Source organism: Setaria italica, chromosome VII, assembly GCF_000263155.2.
Source record: "Setaria italica strain Yugu1 chromosome VII, Setaria_italica_v2.0, whole genome shotgun sequence".
In the NCBI taxonomy this organism is placed as follows: domain Eukaryota; kingdom Viridiplantae; phylum Streptophyta; class Magnoliopsida; order Poales; family Poaceae; genus Setaria; species Setaria italica.
The window spans coordinates 4,489,750-4,504,820 of NC_028456.1; the positions used below are offsets into that span (position 1 = coordinate 4,489,750).

Here is a 15,071-nt window from a genome sequence, read left to right on the forward strand (position 1 = left end):
CATATTCCGTCGCTTAGGGTTACGCCATCACACCCTTCAAAAGCGCAAGGGGAACAAATTTGTTGCATTTCCATTCGTTACACTCACGAAGCCACTGCCATCGCCACAGTCCACTGAGCGCTTCGTCATTGCGCCCGTGAACCCTAGGTCGTGCCGCTGCGATTCCCAATCGCACTTCGCCGCCGCCGCCCTAGTCACCACGCCGCCGTATGCGCATCAAGACCCTAGCGACCATTAGATCCAAATCATAAGGATTAGAAACCGAAGAAATGGCAGAAGCAAACATTCCAGATCCATCCACGGTCTAGGTGAAGTCCGTGATGACTGAGGAGCACATCTAGGCACTCGTCGATTGGGGCCTCCTCGAGCCCAAGGAGCTATTGGATTGGAAGCCAACTGTCAGCCAAGATTTCTCGACAGAGGACAAGATGGAGATGGTGTCTTCACGTCCTTCTTTGAGTGTGGGTTCGGGATCCCGTGTGGGGACTTCTTCGGGGATCTTCTACACTACTACAAGATTGAGCTGGTACATTGGAATCCCAACTCAATTTTGGATATTGCGGTATTTATTCATCTATGTGAGCCATATTTGGGCATCCCCAACATTTCAATCTATGGAAGTAATTTAAAAACAAGTGGGAAATGAAAACCCCCCCTAAAGGGCCTTTAGTCCCGGTTGCAAAGCCAACATGGGACTAAAGGCGCCTGCCCTGGTCGCCATCGTCCTCCTGCCCTATTCGCCGTCACCCGCAGCGCCCCGGCCCAGTCGCCGTCCGAGCACCCCCCGCCTTTCGCCTGCACCGACCACCGTCGTCATTGCCCGCCCTATTGCCGGCCCCATCCGATTACCCCCCTCGCCGTCGATCCGCGTGCCCTGCCTCGCCCGTGCCCCACCCCAGCCACCGTCCGAGACCCCCACCAACCGTCCTCCCAAACCGCCGTCGTCCGCCCACCCCGTCGCCCACCCTGGCCCGTCGTTCTGCACGCCGCCCCCCCTCCTCGAACCGGGGGGTTGCTGACGCAAGGGCCCCTTTGTATTACTGTTTTCATTTAATTATAATTGTGTGTTACTATTTTTATTTAATTATAATTGTGTATTATTATTTTCATTTAATTAGCTTCAAATAGGTTAATTGTTTATTATTGTTTTTTATTACTGTTTTAATTACTATTTTTATTTACTTAGCTTCAAGTAATAAACTTATCTTTTTAATATTCCTATTAATATGGAGTAATTAACTTAGAGTTATGGTTCAAATATTTACCCACAATAAACTTAGCTTCAAGTAATTTCCAAATCCATGTACCAGATATTCCTACTAATAAAAGATGCAATTTCCCTTATAATATGATGTGCTCATTCATTTCTAGATTTAATTATATGACTTTTCAGTTTTCAGTAATGATTTTCCTAATCATATATAATTTACTGATGCAGATTTTTCAGGATTATCTATATAATTTACTGATGCAAACTTTTTAGGATTATCTTGTAATTTTTCCCATATATATGGATGCATCGAAATGTGGACGTTAAGTTTAAAAACAAATCATCCGTACGTTAAATTCAAACTTTAAGAGACAAATCAACCCGATATTCCTATTAATATATTTTGCTACACTTTGTGTAAAATGTATAAGACTAGAATATTGCTAGACAAAATGGCACAAATGTTTTTGTATGCTCATCCAAATATTCGTGCATAATAGCATATATGTATGACCAAAATTTGAATATATTTTTTATTATGCTTTTATAGTTTTATGCACTACTTCATTAAACCACTAGAATAGTGAAGTTTTGGTTTCATGAAAACAACAAAATCAAACTTTGATGATGAATGATTCATTGATGCTACGTCAAAGTCTATGATACAATTTTTAATTTAATGTGTCTATGATTTCATGTGTATTTAAATTAGTTGAGATGGGAGACAAAGAGGATGCAAGGTATATAATGGAGCAGATTATTGCTGGTGGTAGTTGCTCCAATGTTCCAATAACGTACACCGAGGATGAGGGTAGCTAGCGGACATGTTCCTCAACATGTCCGGTGATGGCAATGATGAGCCCGAGCACCACGTTGATGACAATGTGGAACGAAACCTTGCCATGATGGAAGGTTCCGGTGAGGTATATATCATTTTCATTGTTTTACCCCATCTATAATTTCATATTCATTATTACTATGTACTAATTAACGAATCTTGAACTGTTAGCCCTCTAGATCGACGAAGCGAAATAAGCGGAGAGGTTGTACAAAGATAATGGAGGGAAGGCTTCACATCATAGAAGTGACAAAAGAGGGCAAGCCAATTACACCTGAACATGTGGCGAGAAAGTTCGTGAGTTAGTGTGGGGCTATTGTAAGGGACAATGTGCCCATTGGTATTAGAGAATGGAAGGGTAAACAAGATGATCCATATGTGCTCCCGCATACACAAAAGGATATGTTGTGGGCAGATGTCAAGAAACACTTCACACTTCCTGAAGGTGTCAAAAAAAAAGATGTGAAAGAGTGGATGCTGGAGAAGATGGCAACCCAATTCCGGACCTTCAAGAAGAATCTAGATGCCAACTTTATCAAGAAGGGCTAAACTCCAGATTTTGATGAGTGACCAAAATTAAGGAACCACTGGAACTCATTTATGGAATACAAGATGAGCGAAGGTAGTGCGAATAAGGTTCGCATCAATGTTGCCAATGCTAGCAAGGAGTACCATCATTGACTAGGGCGAGGTGGTTATATGAGTGCAATTCCCAAATGAAAAAATATGGAACAAGACCTATTCGAGCGATGCATCGTACCGGTGATTATTGACTAGCCCAATCGATTGAAGAATTGGTATTACACTCATAGAGGCAACTTGAGCAAAAAGGATGGGACATTTATGTTCAACAAAACAATAAGTTAGAAGGCCGAAAGGCTTATCCAAAATATTGAAGATGCTAAAGCAGGAAAGTTGAATTTTGATAGAGAGAACGATGAGGTCACTTTGGCGCTCGGGAATCCCGAACACCCAAGACATTGCCAAGGCTACGGGGTCATTCCATGGAAGTTTGCTTTTCGTAGGGACATCAACACGTATAGAAGCTGCAAGTGAAGAAAGGAACAGCAATAGGAGAGCTGGCGGTGCATGTTAGAAGCTAAAGTGCATTCACAAGAAATAAGAATGTAGGAAGAAATTGAAGGACCGGAAACGCGACCAGAGGGGGGGTGAATGTGAGCCGATTCAAATTTTCTCCAAGAACTTCAGCTAAAACCCACAAGCCTGTCTTCTAGCAAAATCAAGTCCACTTAGCTATGCACAAGCTAATGGACCTAGGAATGGTAATAGGAACCCAATTTAAGAATAGCGGAAGCAAGAAAGACTCCAAACAAGCTCCGGAAGACAAACTTTGAAAACCAACATCTCTGTGCAGAAAAATCCGGAGCAACCTTCAAAAAATTCCGGACGTGCGGAAATTTCTGGAGAAACCTTCGGAAATTTCTGGAGGTCCGGAGATTTGCGGAATTATGTCCGGAGATTTCCGGAATTCAAAAACAGCCTGCGTGAAGGTGTAAAAAAATCCGAAACTCGATCAAACGACCTCCAAAAATCACTAATTTTTAACCATAGCTTCCCAACAACATAACAATCATATTTCCGAAAGATCTCCTCAAAAAGATTAGCCAAACAAGGGGAATTAAAAATCTTGTGAAGAACACCGCTTTTTTAACCCGAGAACTTGAATCGCCCCGATCTATGAACTCGTGAGGAGTTAGATGAATTCCTTTGGTAGAAAGACTTCACTCACGTCCTAGTTCATTTCCAAAAGATCAGTTTGAGTCAAGACTCCCTAGAAATCACGAATCGAACAAAAACGTGAGAAGGGAAAAATGGGAGAAAACATGAACGCGAAGAACGCAAGTGAGAGTTTCACAAAACCGTCATCCCCCAACACTCGGAGGACACGAGGAGGTTAGGGCCTCCATTCCTGCAACACAAACTCAGTTCAATACATGAATTCGGTGCTCAAAACATTCGAGGACCTCTAGGGAGAGAGCAGAGAGAGAGGAAAAACCAAATGAAACCCTAGAGAGAGAGGTAGTGGTAGAGAGGTGGAAGAGGTGCTGAAAACTTCAGCCCCCATCTCTATCTAGAGACGCAGACAAAAGACTAAACTACCCCTATAGCTATTACTAAGATAACTACCCACGTAGGGGCATTTTGGTCCAAGTTTTTGTGCACTCATCGGACGGACACGGCACCTTCACGACTTTGCTTCGCCTCGACGCAAGCTTCGCGATGATGCCACGCGCCCTCCTTCTTGAAGCTCTGGCTGCACCGGGCTCGCCCCCGGTTTTGAGGTCTAAATCGGGAAACCTGTCTGCACGGTGGTTTTGAGGCCCAAACCACCCAAACCGTCGATCTTCGCTTGGCCGCCACGCGACCTCCTTGATGTTGACGCGTGTCCGGTCTGCGCCAAGCCTTTGATGCCTTCAAGTCGTTCGCTCCCAGCTCCCGGGCTGCCTACTTGACTTGCCTCCGTTCCGCTTGACTCGACCGACGCTGTCTCCATCACCGTCATGTTCCCTTGCCGTTCCGTGCACCATGTGGACCGCCCATGACTCCGCCCGGACTCCTCGGGTCCTTCGGTCCAAGCCTACTCGCGTTCATCCTTCACCGCCCTTGGTCCATCGCATGAACCTTTTGCTTGACCTTCACCGCATGCCGTCGGCCGTCACATCGCATCCTACACCAGCACAGCACAAGCCAAGAGCAACATCAATCCAACACAATGTTGTCAATCACTCATCATCCAAGGGTGGCCACCATTGGTCCTCAATCTCCCCCTTGATGAGTGCATTGACAACACACCACAAATTCATAATATTTGAAAAAGAAACTAAAAACCAAAAAAATCATGTGATCCCTCAAAAAGAGGCATAAAATGGGCTCAACACCAATCACATGAAAAACCAAATTCAGCTCCTCAAGAAGAGGTAAAACAGCTCAACGCAACCGGAAAAAGAGCACAAGAGCATGACAAAGCTCACATAGACTCCCCCGGAACAAATGCACTCCCCCTGAGAAAATGCATGTTAACAAGGAGCAATAGCATCGCCAGTAAGATGAATTCATGTTACAGCAAGGAGCTGAAGCAAATGTCCAGTTTTAGCATTATTTTAAAAGATCACCACATGAGCAAATATCTAGTCCAAAAATACCCAAGCAAAAAGAACTAGGCCATCAAAAGCTCATACAAGGAACAAACATTCTTCACAAAAGATCAGTGTAGACACCCACAGCACATCACAATTCATGTGAGGCTTGTTGAAACCAAGTGCCTACTTCTTTTTGGTAGACATCTTGTAACAACTAAGCGAGCCAGAATATGAACAATTAAGCATAAAGACTTGGTGAATTTATGAATTTTTCTTTTCAGCATTTTCCTTTTGCATTATTCACAAGGCAAAAGACCCCATGAAGAAAACCCATGAATACCTCGAGAAATCATCAATGATCACAAGCACATACCACTTCCCACCAACTGAGCAAACACGAGCTGGACCAACAGTGTCCATATGCAATAGCTCACACGGATGCTCAGTCATCACCTGATTCACAGGTGGATGGGAAGCAACAACCATTTTCCCATGTCGACAAGGAGCACAAATGAGATCCTTCTCAAATTTCAATTTGGGCAAACCATGAATAAGATCAAAAGCACTCAGGCGGGACAGCAAATCAAAGCTCAAATGTCCCAATCTCCTATGCCACTTCCAAATTTTAGAAGAAGAGCCAGCAACCAAACATCGAGACAGACCAAAAGACTAAGAATAATCCACACGAAACACCTGACCCTTGGGGACGATCATACACATAAGATCTCCTCGAGAGTCTAAAATCCTTGAGGTCCCTTGCTTAAAACGGACCTCAAAACCATCATCAAGTAGTTGCGACACAGAGAGCAGATTGAAACCAAGAGAATCAACAAGAGCAACTCGCTTGAGCATGAAATTTTCACTCACCTTGATTGCACCTTCAGACAAAACCTTACCTTTGCTATTATCCTCGAAAGTGATGTACTCCTTGGTCATCACCGGGGTGAGGCTGGAGAACCATCTATGATCACCGGTCATGTGTCTGGAGCAATCGGAGTCAATGAACCACATGTTCTCCAGGCATTCGACCTGCTCAAACAAAGGGAGACCAAGGATGAGCAAATGACTCAACACTGGGGGCGAGTGGCCTTGGCAGTTACTGAGATGGCCTAATCTAGAGCACTGCCGGATCCCAACATCGTCAGCCCTTCTCAACGCCCAAGCAATTGTGCTTCCATAGGGGTCCCTGATGAGAATATGCCAAGATTACTCGTGGTTGCGCAGGACAACCAACGGTACCCTGTGGATGACATCACTCAGCGTACCTCATGTGAGCTGTATAGACCATTAGGCAACATCTGTATTAAGGTATACATATATATAATTTATGCAATCTTCTCAATTGATCCATGCCTCGAGAGTTTATAACTTCTTTATTTCTCCTATATGTACAGGTGGCGTATGGGAGTGCTTTACCAATCCTGCCAGAGCAGACAAGCCATGGCATGGAGATTCCACCTTGCTACTTCAGCGTTGGCCTAAAGCAGATTTGTGATAGTCAATATGAAGGCCTAGAGCTCGACCTCCCGGGAGGTGACAGGGAAAGGACACTAGGAGATGCACTTCACAGGATCATTCTATGGTGCAAACGCTACATCATCATCCTCGGCAAGGAGGCATCACACTAGGAGATGCACTTCACGGGATCATTCTATGGCACAAATGCTAAACCATCATCCTCGGCAAGGAGGCATCATTGCTCCCTATAGATCCCCTGCAGCGACCATCTCCTCAGAACTCAAGAATATCATCTCTAGCACATCCACCTCCAGGACCGTCGTCATCACCGGGACCGTCGCATACTACTCGATCACCGTCTCCATCTCCATTGAATCCTGGTGGTGCGAGCGACGATGACCACAACATCCCTCCCCGATCACCGTCGTCGGGACTAAGATCCGCAATGAGCAAGGAACCTACAGCACCTCTGAAGAAGCTGCAACCACCGCCTTCTAAGCCAAGGCAGCCAAAGGTGAAACAACCTATTAAGAAAACAAAGAAGTCTGAACCCATTCAAAAGCTACAAGCTGATATAACTACTGAGGAATTGCGGGAGGTATCGCAAGCAACGATGAGGGAGTTCTTCAAATCATGTGCTGAACAAAGAAAACCAAAGGAGATGGAGCCAAAACTAGTAGATCTAGCGAAATTCAAATATTTTATTGTCATGCCAAAAGAAGTAAAGAGGATTGTACTATCAAACTACGAGCGTTCGTTAGTTAAGTCTGACCAGAAGAAAAATGGTGAGGAGCATCATCTTCTAGTCGTATTGTCCCCCAGCTCGGGGACCAAGCAGATAAAGACGCTCAACTATAGCAGCAATGCCCTTAGAACAACAAATCCAAGTCATTGGATTTATGCAAGATACAGGTATGTCGCTTGCTGAAGTTCTAGGGCAAGTTGAACCGCCAGCTCCAGAGCCAATTGTACCTAAATGGCCGTTTAAGGTAGGCAAGCCTGAATTGGTACGGAAGCTCTCCATAAAGATGTACGAATTCCATCAATGGTACATGGAGCAGTCCGCCAATGATACGCTCATGTTTGCTCTTCGGGTACAACCGATTGATTTTTTCGGCAAAGGTGAGAAACTCTTGTGGATGGAATTCAAGGATATATATGAAGTGTACCATCAGGATGCCCTTGATGTCTCTCTCATCAGCGCCTGGGTTCTATAAGTGCCTATTTATCAATATGTAAATTTTGACTCAAATCATTATTTTTTGTGTGTGCGTCGCCCTACTAACTTTATCTTCCATTTTATGTAGGATGCTAATTCAGAGGTGCTGCAGAGAATCGTACTTCAATGCTGACTTCATGGATCCATTGCTCGTTAATCAAAAGCAGATATGGGATAAACCGAAGCAAATATTGGAGGCAATATACAATTTTTTGGAGAAACAAAATTACAAGCTACCATACATCTTTAAGTAAGTGTGGGTACCGTCTATTTTCATTTTCTTTTTTCTTACCTAATTAATGTTAGTTAGCTCTAATATGAACATTTATGTATGCAGTTTCCACTAGATTCTCCTAATAGTTATGATTGATAAAAGCCACGTTATTGTGTTCGATTGACCGAGGAAACCACCGGCGGAGTACCAAGACATTCAAGACATGCTAAACTCGTAATAATTCTGGACCTTTATCTCTATGCAAAAGTTTGTTTCCTAAATTTTCACTTCACACTATATCATTCATTATTTTAATCCACAACGCATGGAAACGATTCCTTAAGACTCACCATGGTGAATTCAAAGAAAAACTTACATTCAATACAAAGTTCCCGGTACATATGAAGTTTGCACATTTTATACATTCTATAACACGAATATTTCATAACTTGTTTTTTTCCACTAAAGTGCTTGAGATAGGAACAAGGCAATAATTTATGTGGATACTATGTCTATGAGCACGTGAACAGTTTCGTGCATGGCAAGGTGCTGTCGTCGCATGATCTAGATGTACGTAGAATAAAACTATTAATAATTAATTATTTTCTAGCTCCTTATATTTAATTGTTTGTGTAACATTCACATATTTTCTAAATTACAGATGTGGCACATTCAAGAAAGTTGCTTGGAGAAGGAGAGGATTTTGGCAATATGTGAAGGTCTCATATGATTCTTAGTGGACGAGGTGATAAATTCCACGGGAGAATTTTATTATGATGGATGTTCTATAGCTGCACTGAGCAACACCACGACGGGAGGATCCTAGGATTGAAGAGGACAAATTATTGTATATATAGTAATTATATAAATACTAGTTTGATATGTATAATATACACGTACCCCCTTTAGTCCCGGTTGGTAAAATTGTGCCTGCATGGCGGCCCCTTTTAGTCTCAATTAAATGATCTGGGACTAGAGGACTCCCTTTTTATCTAAAAACTTAGTCCCGGTTGGATTTTCGGGATCCATGGCCCTACCCAACCAAGACTAAAGCCGCGTTTTCCACTAGTGAGTCGGTGCATATCCGTTTACTAACGACGTAGATGTAGTCGACGTCGTCGAAGTAGTCGATGGCGAGGACGATGGCGAGATCACTAGCACCGAGTTTGATAGAGACTCCTGTGGTCGACCAAGAGCGGTCGTGATGATAACGTGTTGTAAAATACATCGGCGGCGGTTGGATCTTCTCCATCTCACATCTCTTACAACAAGCAGAACAACACAAGAAAGCTGACAAGACACAAGTAAGAGGAACTATTCTTTATTCTCTAAATATCGATAAATTTACAACGAAGATCTCCCTCGTATATATACTTCGAACTATATATGCCTAGAGTTTTGGTAAGAGCCCACAAGCAATGAGACCATGATTAGGATTTCTAGTCTTCCTTTCCTTCTACATTCTATAGTCCGGTTTACAACAGTGCCAAGCCAAGCTGTGTATGTAGCCCCCCATCAAACCACTTCATAGCGTCCAAGTTCATATCCTCACCTGCCCAGGATGCATATACAAGGGAGGCCTCTCCTGCGTGTGAGTGGAAAAAACCGCACGCATGTTCCTATCTACTATTGATTCTTCATTGCATTCCCATCCCAAGCTTCTACCCGCACAGAAATTTGGAAGAGGAGACCTCCAGAGCTATGACATCTGCACGGCGAACATAAGGGTTTTGGGAAGCGCAAAGTGCGATTACTCGCTGATCATCTACGTCCAAGCTTTTTCCTGGAGCGCAAAGTGCGATTACTCGCTGATATCTACGTCCACGCTTGTTCCTGGAGGACACGTTCTGTACTGCGGACACATCATGCATCAAGTTTGATCAACTACATAGAACAACTACAATCAAAATGTCGACTAATTCACAAAACGACAAAACTGGTGCCTCCGATCCTGAGCCTGAATTTGTGTACATCATGTTTGTTTTTCATGTTTATTTATTGCAAATACAACATGAACTTCTGTAAGGTCATCACTAGAACACTCATGTAGATCTTCATGATTTACATTGAATATTTTGAAATTAAAGTATACCTTTATTTGCCTAAATTTCTAACAACTAAGGTCCTGCAAGCTCAAATGGGTGACTCAGTTTATCAATCACAACTGGACGGAATGCAAAAGGATACTATCAGATGTTTCGTTAGAACATATGACACTGATGTGAAAGGACCCATAACAGACTAGCAACTGTGGCAAATTCTAAAAACCAGATTACGGACAAGCCCGGCTATATGGGCTGGGCTTATGATCGATAAAAGTAACCCAGAGGGAATATGGTACTAGTAGATCACAATAGGAGAGAAAATTAAGGGTACAATGTCTTGTCTTTAAGATTTTTCGAAATACTATAGGTGGCAGAGTTTAGAATTGAGTATTTCTGGACATGGACTAGGTAATTTAGATGCATATTTGAGACATTACTATAGGTTCTTCGCAATTAATTATGAAAGAGATAGATAATTTAAATGCAAATTTAGAGGGTTAGTTTAGATCAATGTTTTATAGTGGCATATTTGGGAAATCTAGATGATGAGTAGGGGGTTCATTCAGGTTATTTCTCATAGTGACAAAGTTGGATAATTTAGATATAGATTTTTTGCCCGAAGAATTTAGATATTGATTTAGATGGCTATTAGTTTAGACTAATTTTTATAATGACACTAGTTGGTAGATTTTTAAGATACAAAATAGATCCAATGGCAATTGTAATCAATAATAATTAGACGCTAATGAATTACTGTTCCTTATTTCAGGAAAATTTCTAGGATGGATCATATGGCTATTGTAATCATTAATGATTAGAATTTACTAAATTTATGGCCGGATGTTTCAGATTTTGTATGCAATATTGATTAGAGTCTGGAGTACTAAAAAATTGATGGCAGGATGTTTCAGATTTTTGGAAAAATCTTTAGGATTTTTTCCAGCACATCTTTTGAGGATTAATGTTAAGACTTCAAAATGATTCTCTAATTACTTATAATAAGATGATTCTTAGATATTACTGGTCATGTAACAGTTTTTAAAATTTACCTCTTTAGTGCCTCTATAGATGTGGAATTGCAAAAACTCCCCCATAAGTCACTTGGAGTTTGACATGACCTATCTGTTTTGTTGCAAAGTCCCACCACCTACTCAGTTCTATTACGAAAAGCCCCCGTGCACACAAGTGTAACTGAATCAATATGTTTTCGTCAATATAGAGCTACCGTGCATAAGAAAAGCTAGACTAGTCAAGCATGTTCAAGTGCTTGTATTAGACTTGTTCATCGTGTTGTATTGATTTTTTGACTTATTCATCGTGTTGTGTTGATTTTTTAAAGTGCAAATAGGAAAACTCAGTGCGCAACGTTTAAATCATCATCAACAATTATAGATGTGGAATCTCTAAAAGGTATTGACACTATGCTCCTACAAGTAACTAGTTTATGTAAAAACCATATTGACTGCTCACAATTTACGAAAACAGGTTGAATTGCTTAAACAAGTATAATGGGGGAGTATTTCCCAACAAAACTAAGTAGAAGTGGCATTTGCACAAAAAAAAACTTAAGAGGACAATGCCGTTTTTTGCTAGTTTACCTGGTTTAACCTTTACTGTTGAACCTTTGATCCACATGCATATTTGCAAAAATAAAATCTGTTTGTAATATCCTTGGCATCGCAACGGTCACTTCCTTCACAAATACAATATGTTGGGTTTCATTAATGTGAAATCTCATCAGGTTCATCAAAAACTGGAGAATCCAACTAGATCTTTGCTAATATGTAATCAAAGTAGAAGGTTAACCAGTAGGCAACGTGAAGGAGTGGCAGATTTTGCTGTAAACAGCTTGCTCATCGTCCAGGAGGATACCAGAGCAGATTCGCATGCAGCGGCCTAGAGTGAACTCATCAATAACTCAACGCCATACTTACACGTGTCAGAGCCAAGATCTGATGAGATCTTGCATTTTGATCTGGAACAAGGAACGAAATAATTGGCCGTATCAGATTTTAGATTCACATTTATTTTGACACATGCAGGAAAATCTTTCAGATTTGATACGAGGCAATCTTTTGCCCCTGGCTTCCCCTATAAAATGACGACCTGTGTTTCAGTGAAGCAGCACTGGAAGAGGCAGCGGAGTAGCAAGAAAGATACCTTCGCCACCTTAAGCAAAGGTTTGTACCACACTTCCTTCACTCTTTGTTCCTCATTTTTCTTGAACTAAAATTGGTCTAGATCTGCGTTGATTCCCTAATGCGTGCCGTTCACTTTGTTCGCAGTTTCCTGATGGCGTTCAAGAACCAAGGGTCTTCTCCAAGTGCTCTAGTCATTGAGGATATCAAAGTTGACTCTGTGGTTCTCCTGCGTATGCTGCAAAAGCTTAACTGCGAAGTTACTGTTGCTCGTAATGGGGAAGAAGCTGTTGACCTTTTCCTCCGAGGGAAAATATTTGACATTGTTTTCTCTGATCAGGACATGCCTGTAATGACGGGTCCTGAGGTACTTTAATTACTTGCTCAATATGTGTTTCTGTTAACATTTCTCTGAACATCCCCAAATTTCTACCATGGACGACCTTTTTATAATAAACTTAACTAACACTTTGCTGACGAAAATTTCCCGGGTGATTTGCTAGGCTGTGGCCAAGATACGTGCCATGGGAGCTACTGAGGTGAAGATCGTTGGGATCTCAGCAGATTTTGGTGGCATGGAGGCGTTCATGCAAGCTGGTGCTGATGTGTTTGTGCCCAAACCCATGAAGCTTCAGACTCTCGAGTCTTTGATCCAGGATGTCATCCGCAAGAAGAACATGAGCGGCTAACTTTGTTTCAGTAACTGATGCAAAATGCAGCTCATGATAGATAAGGAGTTCGCGTTTTATGCTTTATGATTCTCGTACAACAAGATAAGGAGTTTGCAGTTATGCTTAGTTTGGGAGAAAACATCGTTTTAAGATAAATTTGGCTACCTTTAGTAATAGTTTTTGTTCCGAGATATAATCTCATACATTGTTTATTAGCTTATAAACTCCTCTTGTTGTTCTTATCTTATTTGTACTTTCACATACTCAATTTTACAGGATTGTGCTGAACTGCATTACCCTTTTTTAATCAATGCATTTTGCCGCTAGTATTATCATTCAATAATGAAATTTCACATACCCCCATCTATGTCAAAGTTACCATTGGTGTCTCGCTATTGACGGCACATCGCTTACCACTAAAATAATAGCGCCGATTAAATCATGAAATAAATCCAAGAAATTGCAAGCATCAGTGCCGAGTCGGAGACTCGAACCCTGGTGGGCAGGTTCCAACACAAGGAACCATAACAGCTTGGCTACGCTTAGTTCATGGGTAAAAAAAAACTCTTTGACCACCTTAGATAAGTGATATGGTGCTACTGCAACCAAGTGTTGTAAAGCTGTTTTCTGCATTATAATGCATGAATGGAGTCAATGGATAACCGAGAAGATAAGCTTCGATGAAAAAGTGTTAAGTTTTCTTTCTAAAATATAATCATTGATGCAAAGCCACAATGATCAACAAGTAGCCACCTCTCCTAGCAGGATTATATTAGTGGCTTCATTTCTTTTCTTTTACCCAATAGTAAATTCCCAAACATATGTGACACAACAAGAGGCTGCGGAAGACTTAAAGACGCATGTGTGATGGATCATATTGCACATGCAAAATGATAATCGGCAAATAAATGCTGAGCCGCCTCATCACAAGTATAAAAGCAACAAATCTTGTTGCCTTGCCGGACACATTTAGCTAATATAAGTTGTCTTTTGACAACACCAATCCCCTCCTTACATACCATAGAAAAATCATCATTCTTAGGGGACCTTTTTGTTTCCATAACCATTTATCTAAGTGAGCACATCGGCATGAATCAAGGCTAAATATTGAGACTTCACTAAGAACTGTCGACAAGATATGTTAGTTATACATGGGATTAAATCATTCCATGCTGCTAACTTATAGGCTATGATGATATGGACCTTGAACCAAGCATATGTGATCTTATGGTTATCGATAGTAAATCCAAATCTAATTTAAAAAATAATAAATGTCAGAACCCAAAGTTGCAAAACAAGTTTAACATGTTAACATGAGTATCATGAGCATCATTTGTGCATAATTGAGCATTATGGTCATGCATTTGCTTAAGCTCTCATAATTATCGTTTATTGTTGAAATTCAAATTTGTGAAGCAACTCCAATTTTTGTTATGCAACTGTGCCTCACGTTATTTTATTTAAATACTAGACATAAATTGGTGATTTTACAGTATTTTTACTTGATTTTTCAGTAATGTTTCCTTGTGTTAAAAATTCATTTAAGTTTCAATTTTGGCTGTTTTTTTGTCAATTGTGTAAAAACCTTGCGGCATTGTGTGCTTTGGATTTTTATCTTTCAAATGAGTATTTTTAGGAGAATTTTGGATGCCTGTAGCTGGGTTGTTTGAGTGGGGGAAAGTGGAACGATTTGAAACTAGTCGGGCCCATGCGTCAGCCTCCTCTTCCTTCTCCCCTGCGCCTGCTCGCTCGCCCGTTGGCCAATGCTGGCGGCGCCTGCCACACTGCCGCGGCTGGACTGGCCACCGTGGCTCGCCCCACGCAAAATGCCGCCCATACCTTACCCCGCTCCTCCTTTATAAGGCCGACGTCGGTGCCCCCGAACCCTAGCCCCTCCGTCCTCCATTGCGCCGCCACCAGTGCTGTGACCTCCAAGCGTCGCCGCCTCTGCCATCGATTCGTCGCCGGTGGTAAGCCGCCATTCGATTCCTTCCAGATGAACCTTCCTCTTGAACTCACGCATCCGTTTTACCCCTTTGCTCCCACCTTCTTTAATCATGCAGGTCACCCGGCGGCGAGCTTCCTCCGCCTGTCACTGCTGTTCCTCCACCATTGCTGCTGTCCCTTGCTTCCAAGCAGCTGACGGTGAGGTGGCCTGAGCTAGACATTGCCTCTTC

At 42.0% G+C, this 15,071-nt stretch overlaps 1 protein-coding gene across 1 annotated transcript; it reads left to right on the forward strand.

The window, feature by feature from the left end:
- Positions 1 to 12,377: 12,377 nt before the first annotated feature.
- Positions 12,378 to 12,992, forward strand: LOC101769559 (two-component response regulator ORR42). Its single transcript, XM_004977696.2, has 2 exons — positions 12,378 to 12,590; positions 12,727 to 12,992. Exons 1-2 carry the CDS (start codon positions 12,378 to 12,380, stop codon positions 12,910 to 12,912), a joined length of 399 nt encoding a protein of 132 aa, XP_004977753.1. The 3' UTR covers positions 12,913 to 12,992.
- The last annotated feature ends 2,079 nt before the right edge of the window (positions 12,993 to 15,071 follow it).